The 20,049-nt window shown below is 39.7% G+C and overlaps 1 protein-coding gene across 3 annotated transcripts in view; it reads right to left on the reverse strand.

The window, feature by feature from the left end:
• Positions 1-20,049, reverse strand: part of LRP5 (LDL receptor related protein 5) — a 134,194-nt gene that overhangs the window by 22,935 nt on the left and 91,210 nt on the right. For all 3 annotated transcript variants that reach the window (XM_062620214.1, XM_062620211.1, XM_062620215.1), the window contains exons 8-16: positions 19,072-19,288; positions 17,159-17,448; positions 15,063-15,289; positions 14,560-14,744; positions 11,459-11,782; positions 8,863-9,065; positions 6,312-6,523; positions 4,270-4,460; positions 669-878 (exon numbers count right to left, since the gene is read on the reverse strand). In XM_062620214.1, coding sequence (XP_062476198.1) covers positions 669-878; positions 4,270-4,460; positions 6,312-6,523; positions 8,863-9,065; positions 11,459-11,782; positions 14,560-14,744; positions 15,063-15,289; positions 17,159-17,448; positions 19,072-19,288 — 2,059 coding nt within the window. The remainder of the gene's footprint in view (positions 1-668; positions 879-4,269; positions 4,461-6,311; positions 6,524-8,862; positions 9,066-11,458; positions 11,783-14,559; positions 14,745-15,062; positions 15,290-17,158; positions 17,449-19,071; positions 19,289-20,049) is intronic.

A 20,049-nucleotide genomic window follows, 5' to 3' on the forward strand; every position in this document is an offset into this window, starting at 1 on the left:
TTTACATTTCTGTTAAGCAGGAGGAGGTTTAGGTTGTCACTTTGAGGAGTGACTACTTTAAGAGGTTTCTACACTCTTTTTCAGGCCACAGAACTTGGACCAACAGTCCAGGAAAAGAAGGCCCTGCATGTGTAACCCATTTCAGAAGGGGAGACCTAAAATGGCTCCACCTCTGACAGGAGAGAAATTCTACTTCCACAATAATTCATTGTAGGACTTTCCTGCACATTCTCCCTCCCTCATTTTACATCATTGATTATGCTGAATCAAAACAGTCATGCTTTACACAGGGGTCCAAAAACCCTGGAGAAAAGACAAGTACAATCCTCTTTTCATAGGCTTTTCCAAGTGTTATTATTTGGTTGTACTTTAAAAATTAGTAACCATTATTATAGGTAGCTTTTACTGTGAATTCAGTATCATGTAAGCTTCTACAAAGCAGGTAACTAAGTGCCATGAAATCACATCTTCTAGCTGCAGAAACACTCCTTGACAAGAAAGAGGAAGTTTTTTCTCATCTGTTTCTTGGATCCCAGCTGGCTGAGTTGAAAGCACTCCATGGCTTACTTGAAGTCCACTAGGCAATCTTATTACAATATTCAGCTAGATGAGGGCTTTAAGAGACAGTGACCAAGAGTGAGAGACAACAGATACTGAAATAAACTCACAGAATTCTTCCATATCAAGCTCTTCTACAGCATGAATACCAGTTAGGTGAGCAATTCGGCCTTGAATTCTAGTCCTTTTGTATCCGTTTATTTTCTCCACTCTCTCAATCATCTGCTGCTGACGATCAATCCAATACAAGTGATTGCCCAGCACAGTAAGTCCCATTGGCTGAAGGATGTTGGAGTCCTCCAGGGTCACGCGGTTAGCACCTGAGATCAACAAAACCAAAGACTAGCTCTATACCAGTTGAGTCTGAAATCATTTCTTAAAAATCAAGCAGCAACCACATCAAACCAAACCAAATATAGTTAGCTCTAAGGTATCTAGGCCCATCTGTCTATGCAGACCAAGGCTCTGTTTGTTCAGCTTCATCTCAAGTAAATGCAACCGGTTGCTGTGTCATGAGGGCAAGTAGATACAACATGAAACAGAGCTCATGCTTGCATAAACTGGCTGGCCAGCCAACCAGCCAGGATCATGTTGACATCCTGTCATGTGTATCTGCGCACAGTCTCCAAAGCCTGTGTCACTGACAGACTCAGCTCTTGGGTCACAATTCTTACAGTGCATTCACACACCAAGCAACAATACACTTTGCTGGAATCTACAACCATGAGTGAAATACAACCAGTTAACTTCACTGCCATTACCCAGATAAAACACATTCACCATGTAAAATAGGAGGCAAGTACACAAGCCCTGTCATACGCTACATCACAAACACAGAGATAGGATCACAAAAGAAAAGCTCGTATTCTGACAGCCACGCTTCTTTCTTTGCCTTCTCTTTTTTCTTCAGTAGCCAACCAGAAAACCCAACTCCAAGTAACTCAGTATGCTCTTAAACAGGAACACTGTCAAATGCTCAGGCTTTCTGCTCTGCAGAAAGGTGCAAAAGTCTGCACTCAGACAATGTGAAAAACACACGTTAAGTAAAAATGCATTTATGAATGCTTTTAAGTTTAAATGCTTGCAGTATTCTACCGTGTGCTGCCCTACACTTAGTGGCATTTAATTGTTGCTCGTGTTACGCTTTTCTAGAGTGAACAAAAGATTCTAAATTGTTCTATCAATTCACAAAAAACATTTTGAGGCTGTGTAATCCTAAGTATACTGGGTACATTTGACTTTAAAAATGAGGTATCAAAACAAAATCATAGCTTGGTGCTTCTTTTGCTTTTGTATTTCATTTTGGAATAAAGACCTTATGTCTGCTTGGATTTAAAACAGAAAAGTTTTGAATATCTACACAAAATGAGATTATAGAATCTGAGATATATAATAAAAATGCTATGAGCACTGGATTCAACTGATTTGCTGCATAAATTACATAGTACTCAGCCAAACATCAGAATGTAACATTTATTTCAATTACAGATTCTATTAGTTTTGCACATAAAATTACCATCTGCAATGACTCTGCCTGTTATGACAAACAGCATGCATTCAAATCAGATGTATTTACAGAGAGATCAGAAATTCTCAGACTTGCAGTTGGGGTTTTAGTTCTTTACCCTGAATTTCTTTTGTTTCCAAACCAATGCGGTTTTCAGGAGGTAGCCAAGGTACTAGTGGATTTTACTTGTAAAGAGTAAAAGAACAGATGTACCCGCACTAGTGTCACTAAATGGGCACTGAACCTGACCATTAGCACTACTCTCCAGCAGTGCAGGTCCTGAGATGCTCTTTGTCTTCCCCTAAGCAGGTCTTAACATGCAGAAATACTAGGAAACCTTTTGACAGAAGGAGGTTCTCAAAGAACAAAGCACAGGGCACTTGCTTATTTGTCCTGAAACCTGCTGAGCAACCTTAACTCCCATGACCTTAAGTGTCATTGGGTTTTCAAAGATGACTGTCCTTTTGTGAGACTAAGCAAATGGGACATTTTGACTCAAAAGTACAAATTTCAGCTGCATGGAAGATACAACAAAAATAGGAAAGTTTCATTTCAACTCACTATAAAGAAAACTCCTGTCTTCATCAATTTTTTAAGTGCTAAATTGCTCATCCATTTAGAAATAAAAGGCAAGTTGGTTTCCTGTAGGATATCCTGAAGGCAGCCTGAAATTGTGAATATATGAGGCATCAGGAGACACTTGCAATCTAGCAGTCCTGCTAGAATCCTAGCTTCTTTGAACAACCTACCAAATCCAGGCCTAAACCAGGCTTATGAGGTTTTTATTTTGGGAATTGTTCTTTGGAAGAGTGATCAAAATGAAAAAACTTGATCTAAATAAAAAAAAGGCTATTTTCAACAATTATCGTTAGAAACAAAGATTATAAAACATGTTGCAGGTAAGGAAGTGCTGAATTTCCATAGTAATTAAATACTTTGATTCCCAGAATGAAACAGATGTGTCTCTTTTCGAGATAGAAATCAATAGTTAAATGTAAACAACATTAAGCTGGAAGGACACACAATTCCTCTATTTAAAATCTAATTGAAAACAAAGCATGTTCTCATTGCAGCAATTTTGTATCTTTTCCAATCATTTCAACAATAATATAGAATACCACTTTTTAACTGCCTGGTGTAGCAGACAAGTTATTTGTGAATGCTTTATGAATGTCTAAAACATATCAATAACTCTAACTGAAAAATCCAAGAAACTCATAAAGAAAACTGTTAGACAGGTTTATGGTTCTTTCAACCCTCTCTGAAAGTTAAACATTGCACATCTGTGGTTACTTCATGATTTAGCAGTATGCAGTTAAGCAGGATATAGTGTAAGCTTCAGAATCCTCCATAACAATGTCCTCTCACTAAGCCTATGAGGGAATAAGTTGTCCAAACCAGTCTAATTGGCATAAAACCCCTTATACACAATTTTGGTCAAATTTATTCAGCAGCCTCAGATTACACCAAAATCATTTTGCTCATGTATTCCCATTTTAAAGTGCTTTTCTCAGAAAATACTTTTCAGAGGAACTAATTAAAGCCAACAAAATTTTGGCTGCCAAATTTCTTCTGAAGCTGTGAAGCAAGTCCCCAAAATAGCTTAAAATAAAAATATGCTGTTAACTCATTAAAAAAAATCAACAGTTCAGTGAATCACATTACAGAGAGCTCAGCTGGATCAAATACAACCATGGCTTTCTGGCTACATGGCGCATATTCTCTAGTTAATAAATATTGTTTTTCTTCTAAACCTATAGCTTTCCCTTGCATTTATCTTACCTATAGGGTTTGATTCTTTAGGTGTGGCCTGATCAAATAATTGTGCGCTAAAATGTTGGGTTCAATAATAACCAGAGAAAGCTTAGTTTTCCCTGTAAAAAGATCCAAAGAATTGTATTAAAATATGTATTTAGTATGCAAACATATGGTTATATGGAGTTTTAATTCCATGAAAAGGAATAATGCGTACAAAGGAAGCTGCAACCACAGGATACAACTACCAGCATGTGATGGCCTAGTTGCTGATTTATTTGTATGTCAGTTTACCCAAGTCCCATTGTCAGGTCTTATTTATTCGAGACTTAGATCTAACATATCAATAAACTCCCCTGCATTTTATGCTGTACTATGCAAGGACACAGTCCATCATTTTTTGTACATGCACACGCTTTGTTCCAAATGTTTAACTGCGTATCACATACCTGACAAGTCACAGCTTTCGATACGCTTCAGATCTGCATCCACCCAGAAAAGCTTTCCAAGTTTGTTGTCAATCACCAGTGCTACTGGTCGAATTAGCCCAGTTGTAAAAAGCACTTCTCTCTCTGTGCCATCAAGGGCTGCACGCTCAATCTTGGGAGCTCGCTCTTGCATGTTGGTGAAGTACATGTACCTGAGAACAAAGATATCAGAACCTTCAGAAAGGAGGCAACTCACCTTTGCACACAGGTTCTGCATGTAAGTGGGAAAGGCTTACAGAGGGACAACTGTGGTCACTGTTGCTCCCAGCCACAAAGATCCAGATCTGTCAGCTGCAGAGCCCTAAATATTTGCTAACTGGCATATTGAGATAGCCTGAAATTAATAGCATTTGTCCTTAACACAGGTCATAAAATGCCTCAGCACCCAGCACTGCTGTGCTGGCAGCACTGTTGAGGTGAGGGCTGTTAACTGACTTACACAGACTTTCTTCAACCACCTTGTGTAAAGCTGCTCCCATCTGTGAATCAAAGCCCAGAAGCTGTTTCTGACAAAAAGACCCAAAACCATTAGCCATCACCCCCTCTCCTTCTGGGTTGCTTTCCTTCTCAGCAAGGACAAGTTCCTTCCAAACTTGAGGAACAAAGACCACAGAAGGAAGAAGAGCTCAGGATGGCACGTCCTGATGTCTTAGTACCATCGATTCTTTTCAACTGCCTAAGCCAATTTAGCTGCAAACAGAAAGTCTCTGCTTGCCCCATGCATAGGGAAAAAAGGGCTTACGCACCCACATGGCAAACTAAGAACTCCCTCTGGAAAAACTTAGTGATTTTTTCAGTGATGGATAACATGGGCATGCTCCCTAATACAGGGGTGTTCATTGTTGCATAGCCTTTCATGTCAGCATCAGGAGGAGAGGCAGCAGTCGGAACGTGCAGCCAAGGGAGAGGTGGAGGGCAGTATTCCTGGCACTAAGGCAGAAGTAGTCCAGAATACAAAGCTGACTAGAAAATATGTGAGTTTTGGAGGTCAACAAACTCAAACTTCTGTTTTAATGGAGAAAGCAGATAAGCTTTTACAAATACAAATGGAAAACTTTTATAAATATGAACAAAGACGTCCAAGTGACTTAAGTACCAATAAGATTAGAATCTTTCCTCTACTCCTCCACTCCCCACACCAGTTTTTGAATTGTGCAGACTACACTGAGTATTGTATAAAATACAACCCTCGACAGTCTCTGGGTGCCTCTGTATCCACGAAGTTACAAACCATTCATACAACATCTTTTAAGCACATGGTAAGCAGTAAACTGGGATTTAAGCATCTATCTTATCAAAGAGAACAGTAAAGGACCATCTTTGACCTCTGAGAATGAAGCTACTAACCACGTGGAGCAGAGGTGAGGGTGTGCTGAATCTAGCCAAAACTGCTTTGCAGAAAACAAGGTATTTTCTACCTGTGAGAAATCACTTTAGTGTATCCTACCTGTTTTAATTAATTTCAGACATTTTTGAGATACACATCAAGGCAGAACTAACTTAAAAGCGGAGAGAACACAGGGGTTGGTTTGTTTGTTCCTTTGATTTTATACTATTAGATTAGATCATGAGAGACCCTTTTTTTTTCCTGAAAGCATTTGTTTTATGATGATCGAGCATTTATAAGCCAGATCCCCAGTTGATATAACAGTGTAAATTTTCTTGCTTGTCCTATTAGGTGGCCAGATTGTGCACAGCAAACAGGATAAGATGGTTTTACTTTGCTTTCCCCACCTGAGTTATTTCTTTTCCTCACTATAACCAGCCAAGTGGTTGTGTGAACATCTAAGCATACCAGAGTAGGCAGGCAAGGAGAGAACAGGAAGAGAAGCCTGGATACCTTTAAAAGCCAGAACTGGACAAGCAGTCAACTGACATCCTGAACAGTAAAATACGCAAAAAGTCTCCTTTTCAAAATATACAGATGCAACACAAGATTCACACACACACAGCTGGCAAACATCCCAAGAATGCTCTGTACAAGGTACAGAGAGGAATCTCACCCTCGTTCTGCATTTACTACAATGGCTCTGGGCCTGTCATGATCCCCACGCAGCACCATTCCAATTGACTCGCCGTTCAGCCTGTGGACATTGACTGAATTGGTGGCCTCGCAGGTCCAGTACAAGGTATGACTGTATATATCAATGCTAAGGTCGTGTGGCTGTTTCTCTGGGTTCTGGCTTTGGTTTGGAGTACTCATGACAGTGAAAGGCTGCAAGACAACATGTGGGGAACAATTTCCATTAATTATTGTGATTATTGACTGAAGAACACTGATTGCACAGAAAGCATGGTTTACCTACCTACCTACAACAATAACAAGGAAACAGCAAATACAAGAAATGTAATAAAGCTTAACAACAGTAACAAAAAAAAAAAGATTTGATTCAAACTGTGGATTAGAGGAAAAACATCTGGAGAAAATGCACAAGATTATGCAAAACTCCCCAGAAAGCAGTTGTGGGGCCTCCTGTAAGTAGAATTAATTAGCAAGAGATGGAAGAAAACAATACTGAATGTTTATGCATGGAACAAACTTGAATGGAACAATGCAAGAAACAAGGCAGCCATCTGGCCAGACCTGCACTGTTATACAGTCAACTGAACAAATCTCTACCTTTTGCCAAAGTCTCCTTACTTTATTATTTATAGTGTTGTAGATACTGATTTTCTTTAAGTCCTGGCTTCTCTTAAAAATGAAGATCTTTTAATGAAATTTGGTTCTGTTTGCTTACATGTCAAATGGCTACAGCTCTGCTTCACACCCATACTAGTAACATTATCTTGCTTTTACCCTCACAGTCTTTATGACAGACCTTACAAAAGTTGACATTGCCAAGTTCCTGGAAACATTACCCTCAACCTCTTCCAGCATACTATTTACTACACTTCTAACTCTATTTTGAATACTAGACTTCAAAACTATTTCTGTGAAAAGCACTAGAGCATATAGAAACATCCCTAAAGGCAAATAATCTTTCCATTGTTTCTTTAACATTACACAGGCTCCACTAGCGTACAGCCAATCCCAGTGCCCTTGGGATAGTAATACTGCTGGCAGGACTCCCAGCATCAAAGTAGCCTTCAAAGGTGACTGCTTCTGGCGACATGATGATGGTGAGGGGGCAGTGGTGGTTTCCTTAAGTTTCCTAATGCAGTGCTCCCAATCCAAACATAGAAACAGTATCAGGGAAAGTTTATATGGGTCAAGAAAGCTGGAGACACCATTCTGTGCTCAATTTATGTCAAATGAATTACAGAACATAGCATTACTTGTGAAAGTTATATTTCAGCAACTTGATTTTAAGCCACTAAGTTCTGCATAGTGACATACAGGCTTTTTTCTTTTTATATAAAGCTTTATCTCTATTTTGTCTGGACAGTGTGACTAAAAATAAAAAGAAATGATTTTTTTTTCCTAAAGTCAAGGGTAACATTATTCAGGTATGAAGTTCATATGCACCGTCTGCAAACAGCACAATTCAACAAAATTAAGTAAAAATAATTAGTGAAAATTGGAAAGCCAGAATTTGCAGGGGTTCTACGTCTTCAAAGCTGTGTGACCAAGGTAAAGGAAAACACAGAGCAAATGAATCTCCTTTGCAATTTGCACCTAGCAAGTACCAAAGAGAAGCTAGACTACAACAATTAGCACCTAGCATAATCCCAAAAAGCAAGAGCAAAACTTCTTCAAAATTCATCCACAACCCAGCTAGATGCCCATCCCACCATACCTCCTTCCAATCCTAAAAGAAATGGCCAAAAAATAAAATTTCCTTTAAAGGAAACCGTTAAACCTCTGAGTCCCAAGATGCATGACATTGAGATCATGTCATATTGCTCAGGTATGACTGCCCCAGAATGAGGAAAATGTAAATTGCCCACTGTCCACTTCCTTTCACATTCTTACTCAAAAAAGACTGTGTTACCTTGACCTGGGAGCTATATGTTAACACATAACATTGCCTACAAGAAGAGTACACTTCTTCCCACTGTTGTGTGAATGAATAACTAGCACAAAAAGAATACTGTCCCCAACAGATTTAAAACAACTAAGCATGTAGATAAGCCTATACCTATCTGTCACGGCAATCAACTCTGCATTCTCTCAGCGTTTAACTACAGCTTGGGTAGCTGAGAGTTTTCAGTTTGAGAGAGCTTTACAATGATGACAATATCGCACAATTGGCATGCACAATATTAATTTTTAGAATACAGTTTATCTGTGCTGAGTATAAAGCACAGTATATAAACTTGGTATACTCAGTCTGCCTTACTTCAGTGCTCAGCCTTCATTAAAGATTGCAATTCAAGGCTTAAAGTTTCAGATACATACGACGTACTACATTTTATTACACATCTTTGTGTATAAATTAAAATCGTTATCCTAAAAGCCCTCAGTAATTTTCACACACAAATAGCATACACATAAGAAAGTGTTAGCAAGACTAAAGTTTAAATCAATGATTCCTTGGTGCAGGAGATGGAAAGTCAAGCATAAAGCATAATGCACACAAAAGACCTGCACAAAGCTACACCATGTAAACTTGCCTGAGTGCCATCATCTTTGGCTCTTTTTATAATATTCTGACGTCCATCCACCCAGTAGATAAATTTATCTAAGGGATCATAATCGATAGCCTTAACATTCCTTAGACCATGCATAGGCAGTATGATATCTGGACTTTGCTGATCATCTGGTATCATCCGGCTGATTGCAGATTTCTGGCTAAACAACAGGAAGCTGGCAGGGGCTAAAACAAGCCAAAACAGAATGCATAAGAAAATGCAACTCACATGGTCAAAAATACATCCACACAGAAGACAATATCCAAAACAAAATCCCAGAGAGGCAATTATATTCACAATGAAAATGAAGGTAATTCATAATTGAAGATTTTTGCTATGAAGTTGAAAATGTTTCTTTGTGTACTTCTGGAGGATAAATGTGCATATCCTCACCCAGAAAGTATTTCCTTTTCATATTATAAGTATGTGCCCCATATGGAATTTAAACACCAGTGACAATGGGGAATACAGAGTCAAGGTTTTCCTGTATCATCATAGAATCATTTAGATTAGAAAAGACCACCCACTAACGCAGTACTGCCAACTCCACCACTAAACCATGTCCCTAAGTGCCACATCTACATGTCTTTTAAATACCTCCAGAGATGGTGACTCCACCACTTCCCTGGGCATCCTGTTCTGATGCTTTACAATGCTTTCAGTGAATAAATTGTTCCTAATATCCAATCTAAACCTCTCCCGGTACAAGCTGAGGCCATTTCCTCTTGTGTTCTATCATTTATTACTTGTGAAATGACACTGAAACCCACCTTGCTCCACCTTCCTTTCAGGTAGCTGTAGAGAGGAATAAGGTCCCCCTTGACACTCCTAAACTTGTTCTCTAGACCCTTCACCAGCTTTGTTCTCCTTCTCTGCACCCGCTCTAACAGCTCAATGTCCTTCTTATAGTGAGGGGCCCAGAACTAAACTGAGAACTTGAGGTGCAGCCTCACCAGTGCCCAGTACAGGGGGATGATCACTGCCCTGACCGTGCTGGCCATGCTATTTGTGATACAGGCCAGGATGCCCTTGGCTGCCTTGGCTGCCTGGGCACAAGCTGGATCATGTTCAGCTCCGTCAATCAGCACTGCCAGGTCCTTTTCCATGAGCACCTTTCCAGCCACTCTTCCCCAAGCCTGGAGCATTGCAAGGGGTTGTTGTGACCCAAGTGCAGGACCTGGCACTGAGCCTTGTTGAACCTCATACCACTGGCCACAGCTCACAGATCCAGCCTGTGCAGATCATTCTGCAGAGCCTTCCTACCCTCCAGCAGATCAACACTGCCACCCAACTTGGTGTTGTCTGCAAACTGAGGATGCGCTGGATCCCCTCAGCCAGATCATTGCTATAGATACCAAACAGAACTGGCCCCAGTACTGAGCCCTGAGAAGCACCACTTGTGACCATCTGCCAGCTGGATTTAACTCCATTCACCACCACTCTTTGGGACTGGCCAGCCAGCAAGTTTTTTACCCAGTGAACAGTACACCTGTCCAAGCCATGAGGAGTCAATTTCTCCAGGGGATGCTGCGGGAGATGGTGTCAAAAGCTTTACTAAAGTCCAGGTTTACAGCACTCACAGCCTTTCCCTTGTCCACTGTCATCTTGTCATAGGAGGAGATGGGTTAGTCAAGCAGGACCTGTCTTTTGTAAACCCACTGTTTCATCCAGCTAAAACTTCCTTATATGCTACTGTGCCAGGATGCCCGAAGGTTTGTTGGTTTAAGTCTACGGTGCATTTTATATTTATCTGCTATTTTCACTAGAAGCTTAATTTCTTACTGGACAACTAGTGAACTGGCAGGCTCATAACATCTATCACACACAGGGAAAACAAACTTCTATGGATTTCAAGTGCATGTGCACATTGCGCAGACTACTTAGGAGGCTGTTTTACTGGATGTTATTTTTGATGATTTTATTAAACACAGAAGAGAAAAAGACATTTTTTTTTGTTTAGAATTTCTCTTCCTCCCACCTACACACTTAGGTAAGGACCGGGAAAGCTTCAATCACTCTGCTGAATCACCTAGAAAGCACTTCTATTAAAATAAGTAAGACCAGACTTGACAGTGCTGTTATTTCTAAGACTTGAAATACAAATCTTCAGCCCTAATTCATGTCAGAAAAATGGATATAAAACTGCCTACCATGTTCTCATATTTAAAGGAGAACCTCTGAAATCATAGAATCATAGGATCACAGAACAGTTTGGGTTAGAAAGGACCTTAGGATCATCTACTTCCAATCCCTCTGCCACAGGAAAGAATACCTCACACTAGACCATGTCACCCAAGGCTCTGTCTGTCCAACTTGGCCTTGAAATCTGCCAGGGACGGAGCACTTACCACTTCTTTGGGCAATCTGTTCCAGTGCCTCACCACACTCACAGTAAAGAACTTCCTTATATCTAACCTGAACTTCCCTGTTTAAGTTTAAACCCACTGCCCCTTGTCCTATCACTGCAGTCCCTGATGAAATGGACTTGAAATATCCCTTCACTTGCTGTACTGAAAGGGATAACGAACACCTGGGAGCCACAAGCACTGAAGAATAGAGTAGCAAACAAAAGACTTACAACTACAGTTCCTGCTGTTGGGATCCAAGGTATAATGAGCAGCACAGCCACACCTAAATCCATTTGGTATGGCAAGGCACAAATGACCACAATGGCCATTATTTTGCACACAATCATTCAAGCCATCTTGACGTGAAGAATGGAAGACTAATATATCCATCACAAAATCCAGATGGCCCTGAATAAGTGTCCGGTTCTTCCCACTGGTCTTGTCTGCTCTTTCTATACTGTGAAGATTCCAGTCTGTCCAGTAGATGTAGTCATTGTATTGGGTTAATCCGAATGGATGAGGTAGATCATCTGCTATGATTTCTCTCTCTTGGCCTACAAAAATAAGGATAATAACTAAAGGACAATTCCCAAGTCATGAAATGAAGAGTGTGACTGGCATCAAGAAAATGTTTTTGATTCCCTTTTTAACATATAACCTCATTTTCCAAGTAGGCATCATGGGATTCATTATTAACCAGTATCTGCTCAACAAGTAACCTAAACATTTGCATTCAAAAACCTTATCCTGATACTGTCTGGACTATAAAGCAGTCTGAAACTGTGCCAGTGCGTTGCCATTTAAATACTGCCCTGTACATCTCACGCTTATTATCCCGAACAGATGTGGGAAAACATATTCAAGAATACCATCAGCTCAGGAATATCTTAGGCCAATAAAACCCCCAGTTAATATGCATGAAAGCAACAACATACAACAATCTCAAGATTCACAGAGAAAAAAGTATAAGAAATTATGGTGTTTCACTCTAGAAACACAAATCTTTTGCAGCGCAATTTAACATACCAAGAGATCAGAAAACCATTTGTTTGGCAGAAATCCCAATACTCCCACACTCAGTGGCTCAGATAGCAACATTCACAACAGTTTTAACACCTCCCAGAGCATTAGATTGCCTCTGCCACAGATACACTACTAAGTACAGTCTTATTGTAAATCACCTTCCCAAACATTTTCAAGTACAAACCCCTATGAATCTCTGCAACTTTACACTAAATGAAGATGTAGCCTTCATCAGCATCTTCTTCTCCACAAAACATCCAATGCTAGATTCTACAGAACACTTCATTTTGATTCCCCTGTCCTATTTACCGTTGTGCCCTCTCCCATATGGCCAAGACTGGAGAAGGCATGAAAACCCCCAAAACAAGAACTTGAAGCCATTTCCCTATAAAACACCAAAGTAAATATAAAGGCAGCCTTCCCAATTACTTTTAGGTATCTAAAGCATCCAAGTTAGGTGCTCAGATATTCTGCACACTCTCAGGCACTCCTCAGAGCAATTCTGGTCCACAGTGTTGAATTCAGGGGATAGGCTCTTTTGAAGGAAGCAGATAAGCTGTCTAACTGAATTTTGATAGTCTGTAGATGGAGGACTATCTCCCCCTAGAAAGTGACTTTTTCCATCTGGGTGATGTTTATAATGACCAAGATCAAGCTGGGACAGCATTCATTCATTCACTTAAAAGGGCTTCATTCATTGCTGGCAGGGTAGATGTTTCTATCAGCCACACTCATTCAGATCTCTCCTGGCAAGGAGACTGGCATGGCATAATGTAGGCCAAGTCTAACAACATTTCCTTAATTGATTGAGCCTACTTACCAGAAGTCTACCTGAGTCTTTACAATCTGCCAACTAAAAAGACATCATACAATGTTAGCTTCAGTGCTCATCCTTTTACTTTCTCATCACAAATAACAGGAACAGTAGGTTCAGCTTTAGAACCAGTTTAATTTACCACAGATGATTTCAATATTGTGTTTCTTCTCAATGCCACAATCAGTTTCTAGTTTAACCTTGCCTATGGCTATTTTGTTTCTCCAAGTGTAGCGTAGAAGCTTAGTGAGAGCTTTAACAGATCACAGACACCGGATGGAAGAATAAGCAACTCTAGATAAAAGCCAATCTTACTGCAACTTCTAAACAGTAATACAACTACAACAGTAATCCAAAAAAAACAAACACAAGAAATACAAAATCAGCGATAGCATCGGAATCCAAAACTGCATCACTTTCTCTGTTTTCCCGAGCTTAATAGATTCTCTGGAGATAATGCACATACAATAAACCCTTTAAAAATAATCTAATATTCTCACTCTAATGATAGCTTTTCACAGATTAAAGAAAAGTTGCAGCGAAGTTACATATATCATCAATCAGAGCATTTGCTGTAACAATCATGTATGAGTTTGCTTAAATACTGTGTTCTGCCAAATAAACTTTGATTTTAATATGCGAACCTCAGAGGCATTAATTCCCATCTTACAAAGGCCTTTCCTTGAAAATGGTACTGGGATAGGATGCCAGGTCAGGAACTTCTGGATGCCATTTCTGATCCTATCACTGATTCATTGTGTGGCATTTGGAAACTTATATAAACTCTCTTTTCTCAAAAAATCTGCCTCAGCTAAAACCTTGAACGCCATTTAATATTTACAAAACATCCGGACAATACAAAAGCTCTATGTCAGCTGCAGAAAACAAAATTTCCTTCTTTTATCCAGTTAGTTATCATGTCAAAATCTGTATGAAAGTTTAGTAAATCTTAGCACACCCCTTGTATGTATAAACAAAATTCCAATGGAAGATATGAAAATGTGTAAAGTTGTGTACAAAACATGTTATGATATACTGCAGAAGTAGCTGCACAACACTTCAGACTGCAGGAAATGCAAGCTGTATTTTGGTTTTGTTTTTCAACTAATACAACTGTGTAAAACTGGAAACAGAGATAATACTTCAACAAAAAATGAGTGTCCAGACTGAAAAGTCAGAGGTAGTTTAGAGTGGACCTATATGCTGCCCACACTGAGAAACTCAGAGATCACCTCTGTTTTGGTAAAACAGGCATTTTCATATCAACACACAGAAATGACATTCTATCTCACCATCACTATAAATCATTATATGGTTATTAATTTAGGAATAGTTAAAGAATATTCTTAAACATTCAACACTTCATTTCCTTTCATGAGAAAAATATACACACAAGTTTAATATGAATTATACTATTCCAATTTTATATTACTCAACTGTTTTACTATGGCCAGCACATACTGTACTGGCTGGTGCAATATAACACTAGATTACCTAGCATATTTGATGACTCAATCATGCTTGTGTCTAAGTCAGTCCAATATAGCCTTTGGTCTGCATAATCAATAGTGAGGTCATTGGCACGACCCACTTTGTCCACCAAAGTGATGCTGTTTGTTCCATCCATATATGCTCGAACAATTCTAGGTTTACCTCCCCATTCAGTCCAGTACATGTATCTGCAAGGACAAGTGGAACAAAAAGAGTACATCAGCTAAGATTGTGTTTAGCTGCATGCTTTGCTTTTTCTACATTTATTTTCTTAATAATAATAATAATCATTAAAAAAAATAGGAATAACCCATTAAGTATTGCAGTACATAAAGGCAGAAAAATATGATTGACAATTCTTAATTTTTCATTGTAACCCGCAGGATTGTGGAGCATTTATCATCTTTCCGAAGACTCTACAGAAATGGAGCTATATAACATGCCAATTAACTTGTCATGTACAAGAATAAGCACACAAAGCTTTGAAAAACAGCACTGTCCCTTACCCTTTGGTAGGATCAAGAGCCAGAGACCTTGGGTTGTCCAAGTCCTTCCACACAAGGACCTGCCTGTACTGTCCATCCAGGCGGGCTACTTCAATACGATTCGTTCCAGTATCTGCCCAGTAGAGATTCTTTCCCATCCAGTCTACAGCCATTCCCTCAGGATAATCCAGCCCAAACTCAATCACATGTTCAACAGAGCTCCCATTCATGAAAGCTCGGCTTATGGTCTGGAAAACAATTGTGTAAAACTATTACAGTGTTTACAGATAGCCCACAGAAATAAAATGAATGATCGCTATCAAGTTTAGGGTACAAAAAAATAAATCAGTAAAAAAAAATCAGCCAGTGTTACATTTTCTAAAATAACTTTCTGTTGCCAAAAATGACAGAGCAGTTCACAGAATAAAACAATGTGAATTTTCAAAGCTGATGGTTTCTGATGGTTAGTCCAGGACATCTTAAAAGGGTATGATTTTCAGAAAGCGCTATGTATCTGCAGATTCTTTCTTATCTCTTCTCCCTCCTATTTACACATACAAGGTTTGGTGGGCTCTTTTTAATTACTTCATTCACTGTAATGTTTTAAGTCTCAGAAACAAATCTCAAACCCTATTAATTTCTTAATGATTTGATAAATGAATGTGTCGGGGTAAGAGACATTTTATATTTTACCCTGTGGCAGGGGTGGTCAGAACTAGATGATCTTTAAGATCCTTTCCGACCCAAACCAGTCTGTGATTCTGTGATTTTTTTAAAAGTAAATCTCAAAACCAGAAATCATATAGTATATCTGTACAACTATAAACCATGTCTCAAAAAAAGTATAACTGTTTTTGAAAGCGGATCCTCATACAACCAGAGGCAGGAGGAGATCAGGGAAGTGGTGGTCATCAAAGGAAAGGGAGAAGACTATGGGCTCTGAAGTTACACTACCTGCTGCTAAGCTGCAGGAGGCGGGCGGGCAGAGGGAATGAAAACCCAGATGTGCCGAAACATACACTGACATCTGTGTGAAAATAGAGTATGCTGGATAATTCAGGAAGCCACAAACAAGTAACATGTTTTCCAGTCCTGCACAGTGAGACCGGGATCTTTGCACTGACGCAGCTGAAATAACGTGTTTTCCACTACAAATAGTTAAGGTGACCACAGACCAGCTCTCCATGTGCTTGTGGGAGATTTATTTAGTAACTGTGTCTGCAGTATGCTAATTTATTACATTGGCACTGCTCCTGAAGGAAAGGTATCCACACCACAACCAGCACTGTTAACGCTAAAGTACAACCCTCATTAGTCTTCACAGAGAGGCTATGGAAACTCCACATGCCCTGCAGTGGCTAAAAGTGAGCTTTTCCCTATTACGGCTTAGGCACATTGGCAAGGAAACTTTGATTGCTTCTGGAAAACCTATTAAAAGGCTAAACAGAGGAATTCAGTTCTAGTGAAGTGAATCCATCATTTTCTACCATTACTTCACTTCAAAAGCAAAGTAACGCTGATGACCAGCACAACACTTATTTTAGCATGCACCTGGATGTGAACCAAACATGTCACAGGCAATGTCAAACTCCTGGGGAATACACTGAGACAGAACTGGGGACAGGCCGGGGCTTAACACAGTGCGGAGGGTGCTGGACAAGTTCCCTGGCCTTTTCTGTGCCAAGCTGGAGCCACAGACTAACAGCAACCAGTCCAAAGTTCGCTTGCCAAATGTTAATATTGAGTAAGACTGCCTTTCAAGTCAACACTGGAAAAGGATAGAAAGCTGGGGTGGTTGTCAAGCTCGATGTTTAAATTACTCTGTGACATGAAAACAGCTTTTCTACAATAGATGCATATATGGATGCAGCACATGCAGCATCCAAGGCATTCGGTATGGGCAGACACTACTTTGGATTTTTCTTTGAAGCAGGAAAATGCCTGTCACCCAACTGTGCATTCAACAATGCAACTGTCTTCAGCTCCAAGAGTCTCCTTGGATGCAATTCAATGACAACATTAGCAACTGCAGGACAGATCATGTAACAGAGACCTTTGTTAGATCAAAGTAACTGCTCTGTGGCTTTATATTCAGGGAATTCACATGTCAGTAATACCTTCAGACTAACATCAGTCCAATAGATTCTGTTATCAGAGACATCAAAATCCAGAGCAGATGCTTCCTTGACTCCAGTAAGAGGAATAGCAACATCATTATTATTTGTTTCAAGGGAAATCCGATGAATTGCTGCTCTGCTTGTGAAAACTAAGAAGGCTTCAGGAATGATGCAAGTCTTCATGTCACTCAACAGCTCAAGGCCAATGGGACAGGCACACCTGGTCTCCTGGGGTGTAAAGAAACACAGATGGCTGCAGCCTCCGTTGTTCTCTGCACATGGGTTAGTTCCTTAAAGAAAACACAAAACAAAACAGTTACTGGTGCAGTGTGGAGGTAGGGGGAGGCTGAATGGAAATGCAATGTAATTATAATTTTTCAAACTAAGTTATCACTATGGGTTGTCAACAGGGAATTAAAAAAACCCAAACCTGTGAGGATGGAAGGCACGGACCCAGAAGCAGAATGCAAGCTGGATCATTTATTGCAAGATTACACGATATTTATATGCTTCCAAGCAATTAGCCAAGCACCCAACAATCCAAACCAACACTCAAAACTGTTTATTTCCTCCTACCCGAGGATTAGGAAAGTGGTCCTATCCCTCCTATAGTACAAATAATAGCTACAAACATAGCCGTCTAGTTTCCCCAAAGATTGAGTTCCTTCACTGAAGAAGGGTAATTACATACATGTTCAGCTTAGCTATTTTTGGCCAAATACTCCGTCTTTGTATCTCTTTGAATCCATCCGTTTTTCAAATGTTCACTGATACAAAATTATGAGAAAAGAGCTGGGTAACTGCAGTTCTTTCTCAGCTGTTTAATTTAGAGCTGAAAAGATTCATTAGCAGAAACAATTCCAATCAGATCACCACAATCTCACACTTATTTTCCCTTGTGAACAGCCATGACCAGATAGGAAGGGAATGCGGAAGACAGAATAAGGACCAAAAGATAAATAGGTGCTATACCCCATCTGCAGCAACCACAGATTTGGGTATTTAAAGACTGTTACCACAAGGAAATCTCCAAGATCAGCCTCAACCAGGTTTCTTTCCCTTTTTAGGACATACATATTTCAGGCTAATGCCGTTACTTCAGCTTGAGGACTTGACTTCAAGTAAAATTTCCTGAAAGGCTGGAAATCCATGGACTAGCAAGGTGTAATTTGACAATCTACTGCACGTGATCCTTCTGCAACTATTCTCTGCTATGCCCAGACTCCAATATTCCAGGTAGTTGACAGATCTGTGGTGAACACACACCTCTCATGAGTTACTAGTGAAGCCAGGGGGTACTGTGACATACTGCCCTGCAGATTGCTGCCAGAGGACCTAAAACGCTGGTTGCTTGTTTCAGCCAATGCAGTGGAAGAACGTGGAGCTCTAGCTGCTGATTCCATACTAACGGCGAGATTTAATTGTTACTATTTAAGTATGATTTAGGTGTTAAAGTTAATAGTGTAGTGCCACATACTTTGAGGCAATGCTGTAATGGCCACTAACTCTGCATACACTACTCAACCTACTAAAAACCATTCTGCTAACAGAATATCACTGAGATGTTGTACTAGAAGAAAAGAACATCAGAAAATTGAGCAATTCTGTGAGCACTGAAAGTAACAATTCCTATTACTGGAGGCAGGAATAAAGTTTTCCTCATAAAAATTCAAAGAGTGCAGTAGGAAGCTGTGGAAGACTTATGTCAAATGTCACTATGAAGCAGAAGCCCATACTTCTTTTGTAACACTGTATTTTCCCAACTTTAGAGACAATAGCTACAGTTTTCCTTTAAAATTATTAAAATATATAATCCCACAGTTATTCTCAATACAAACGATCAACGGTTCCTTAATGAAAGCAAACCCATCTAGAAACTATTACAGATTCATCCTATGATTGCTCCTGCTTACCAAACACTTTGGTAACACTTGTTGCTTTAAGGCCCATTAAATCTGGCAACTGATCAATAATGATGTCTCTGCTAGCCTTTATCTTGTGAACTCTTTCAATGCTTCTTCTCTGCCAGTCAGTCCAGTAGATGTAATCTCCCAGCAGTGTGAACCCAAATATATGTGGAAGCTTATCTTCTAGGAGGGTTTTCCTCATTGTTCCATCAACATTTATGACCTGTGGGATGATAAGAAAAAAAGAATAATTAATCTTCTCTAATGCTGATACAATTAAATGGCAATATCAACCACATTTTGACAACTTCTCTAGTTTTACACAAGGACCTCCTGAAATTCACAGCATACTGCTTTCAAAAGAATGTACTGCTAATTTTGTTGAAAGATAAATATATTGGAATGACGAGACTGAAAGCAGCTTCTCTCACACCTTCTCCATGAAAAACCAAAGCAACGTAAATTTAACTTGCATCAGTTCAAACCTGCAAACAGCACTGCAAAGGGACTTTTTTGGGGGGATGGGAGTGAGATTCAGGAGATTTTCAATCTGCATTCATGCCTTGGTCTCAACTGAACTCTATCTGCAGAAACAAGGGATGGCTGGACTGACTTTCAGTACTAAATCACAGGGAACAGAAGCCATCAGAATTCTTTCAGGGCACAAGAAGGCCTGCACTTATGATAAGCAAGATCTTTAAGATGCGCAATAAGTGTTGACTTATGTAAATCTGTATTCTGAAAATTGCAGAGAAAGCAAAATAGTACTGGAGATGGGATAAGCCCTACATATATATATTTATGTGCAGTATATATGCGCTATCGGCTAATTATTTCATAAGCAATTACTACAGTGATCTCGTGCTACCCCATGTTGCTTGGCATAAGGAGAGATTCATATGATCTGACCCTGACCAACAATCATGGGGCAAGATAAGAAATTAAAATGTCCACATACAATTCCTCCTGCCACATGCCTAAAGT

The sequence above is a fragment of the Pezoporus occidentalis genome, unplaced genomic scaffold, assembly GCF_034315485.1.
Source record: "Pezoporus occidentalis ecotype Australia unplaced genomic scaffold, CSIRO_AGI_Poc_V1 ctg22, whole genome shotgun sequence".
NCBI lineage: Eukaryota > Metazoa > Chordata > Aves > Psittaciformes > Psittacidae > Pezoporus > Pezoporus occidentalis.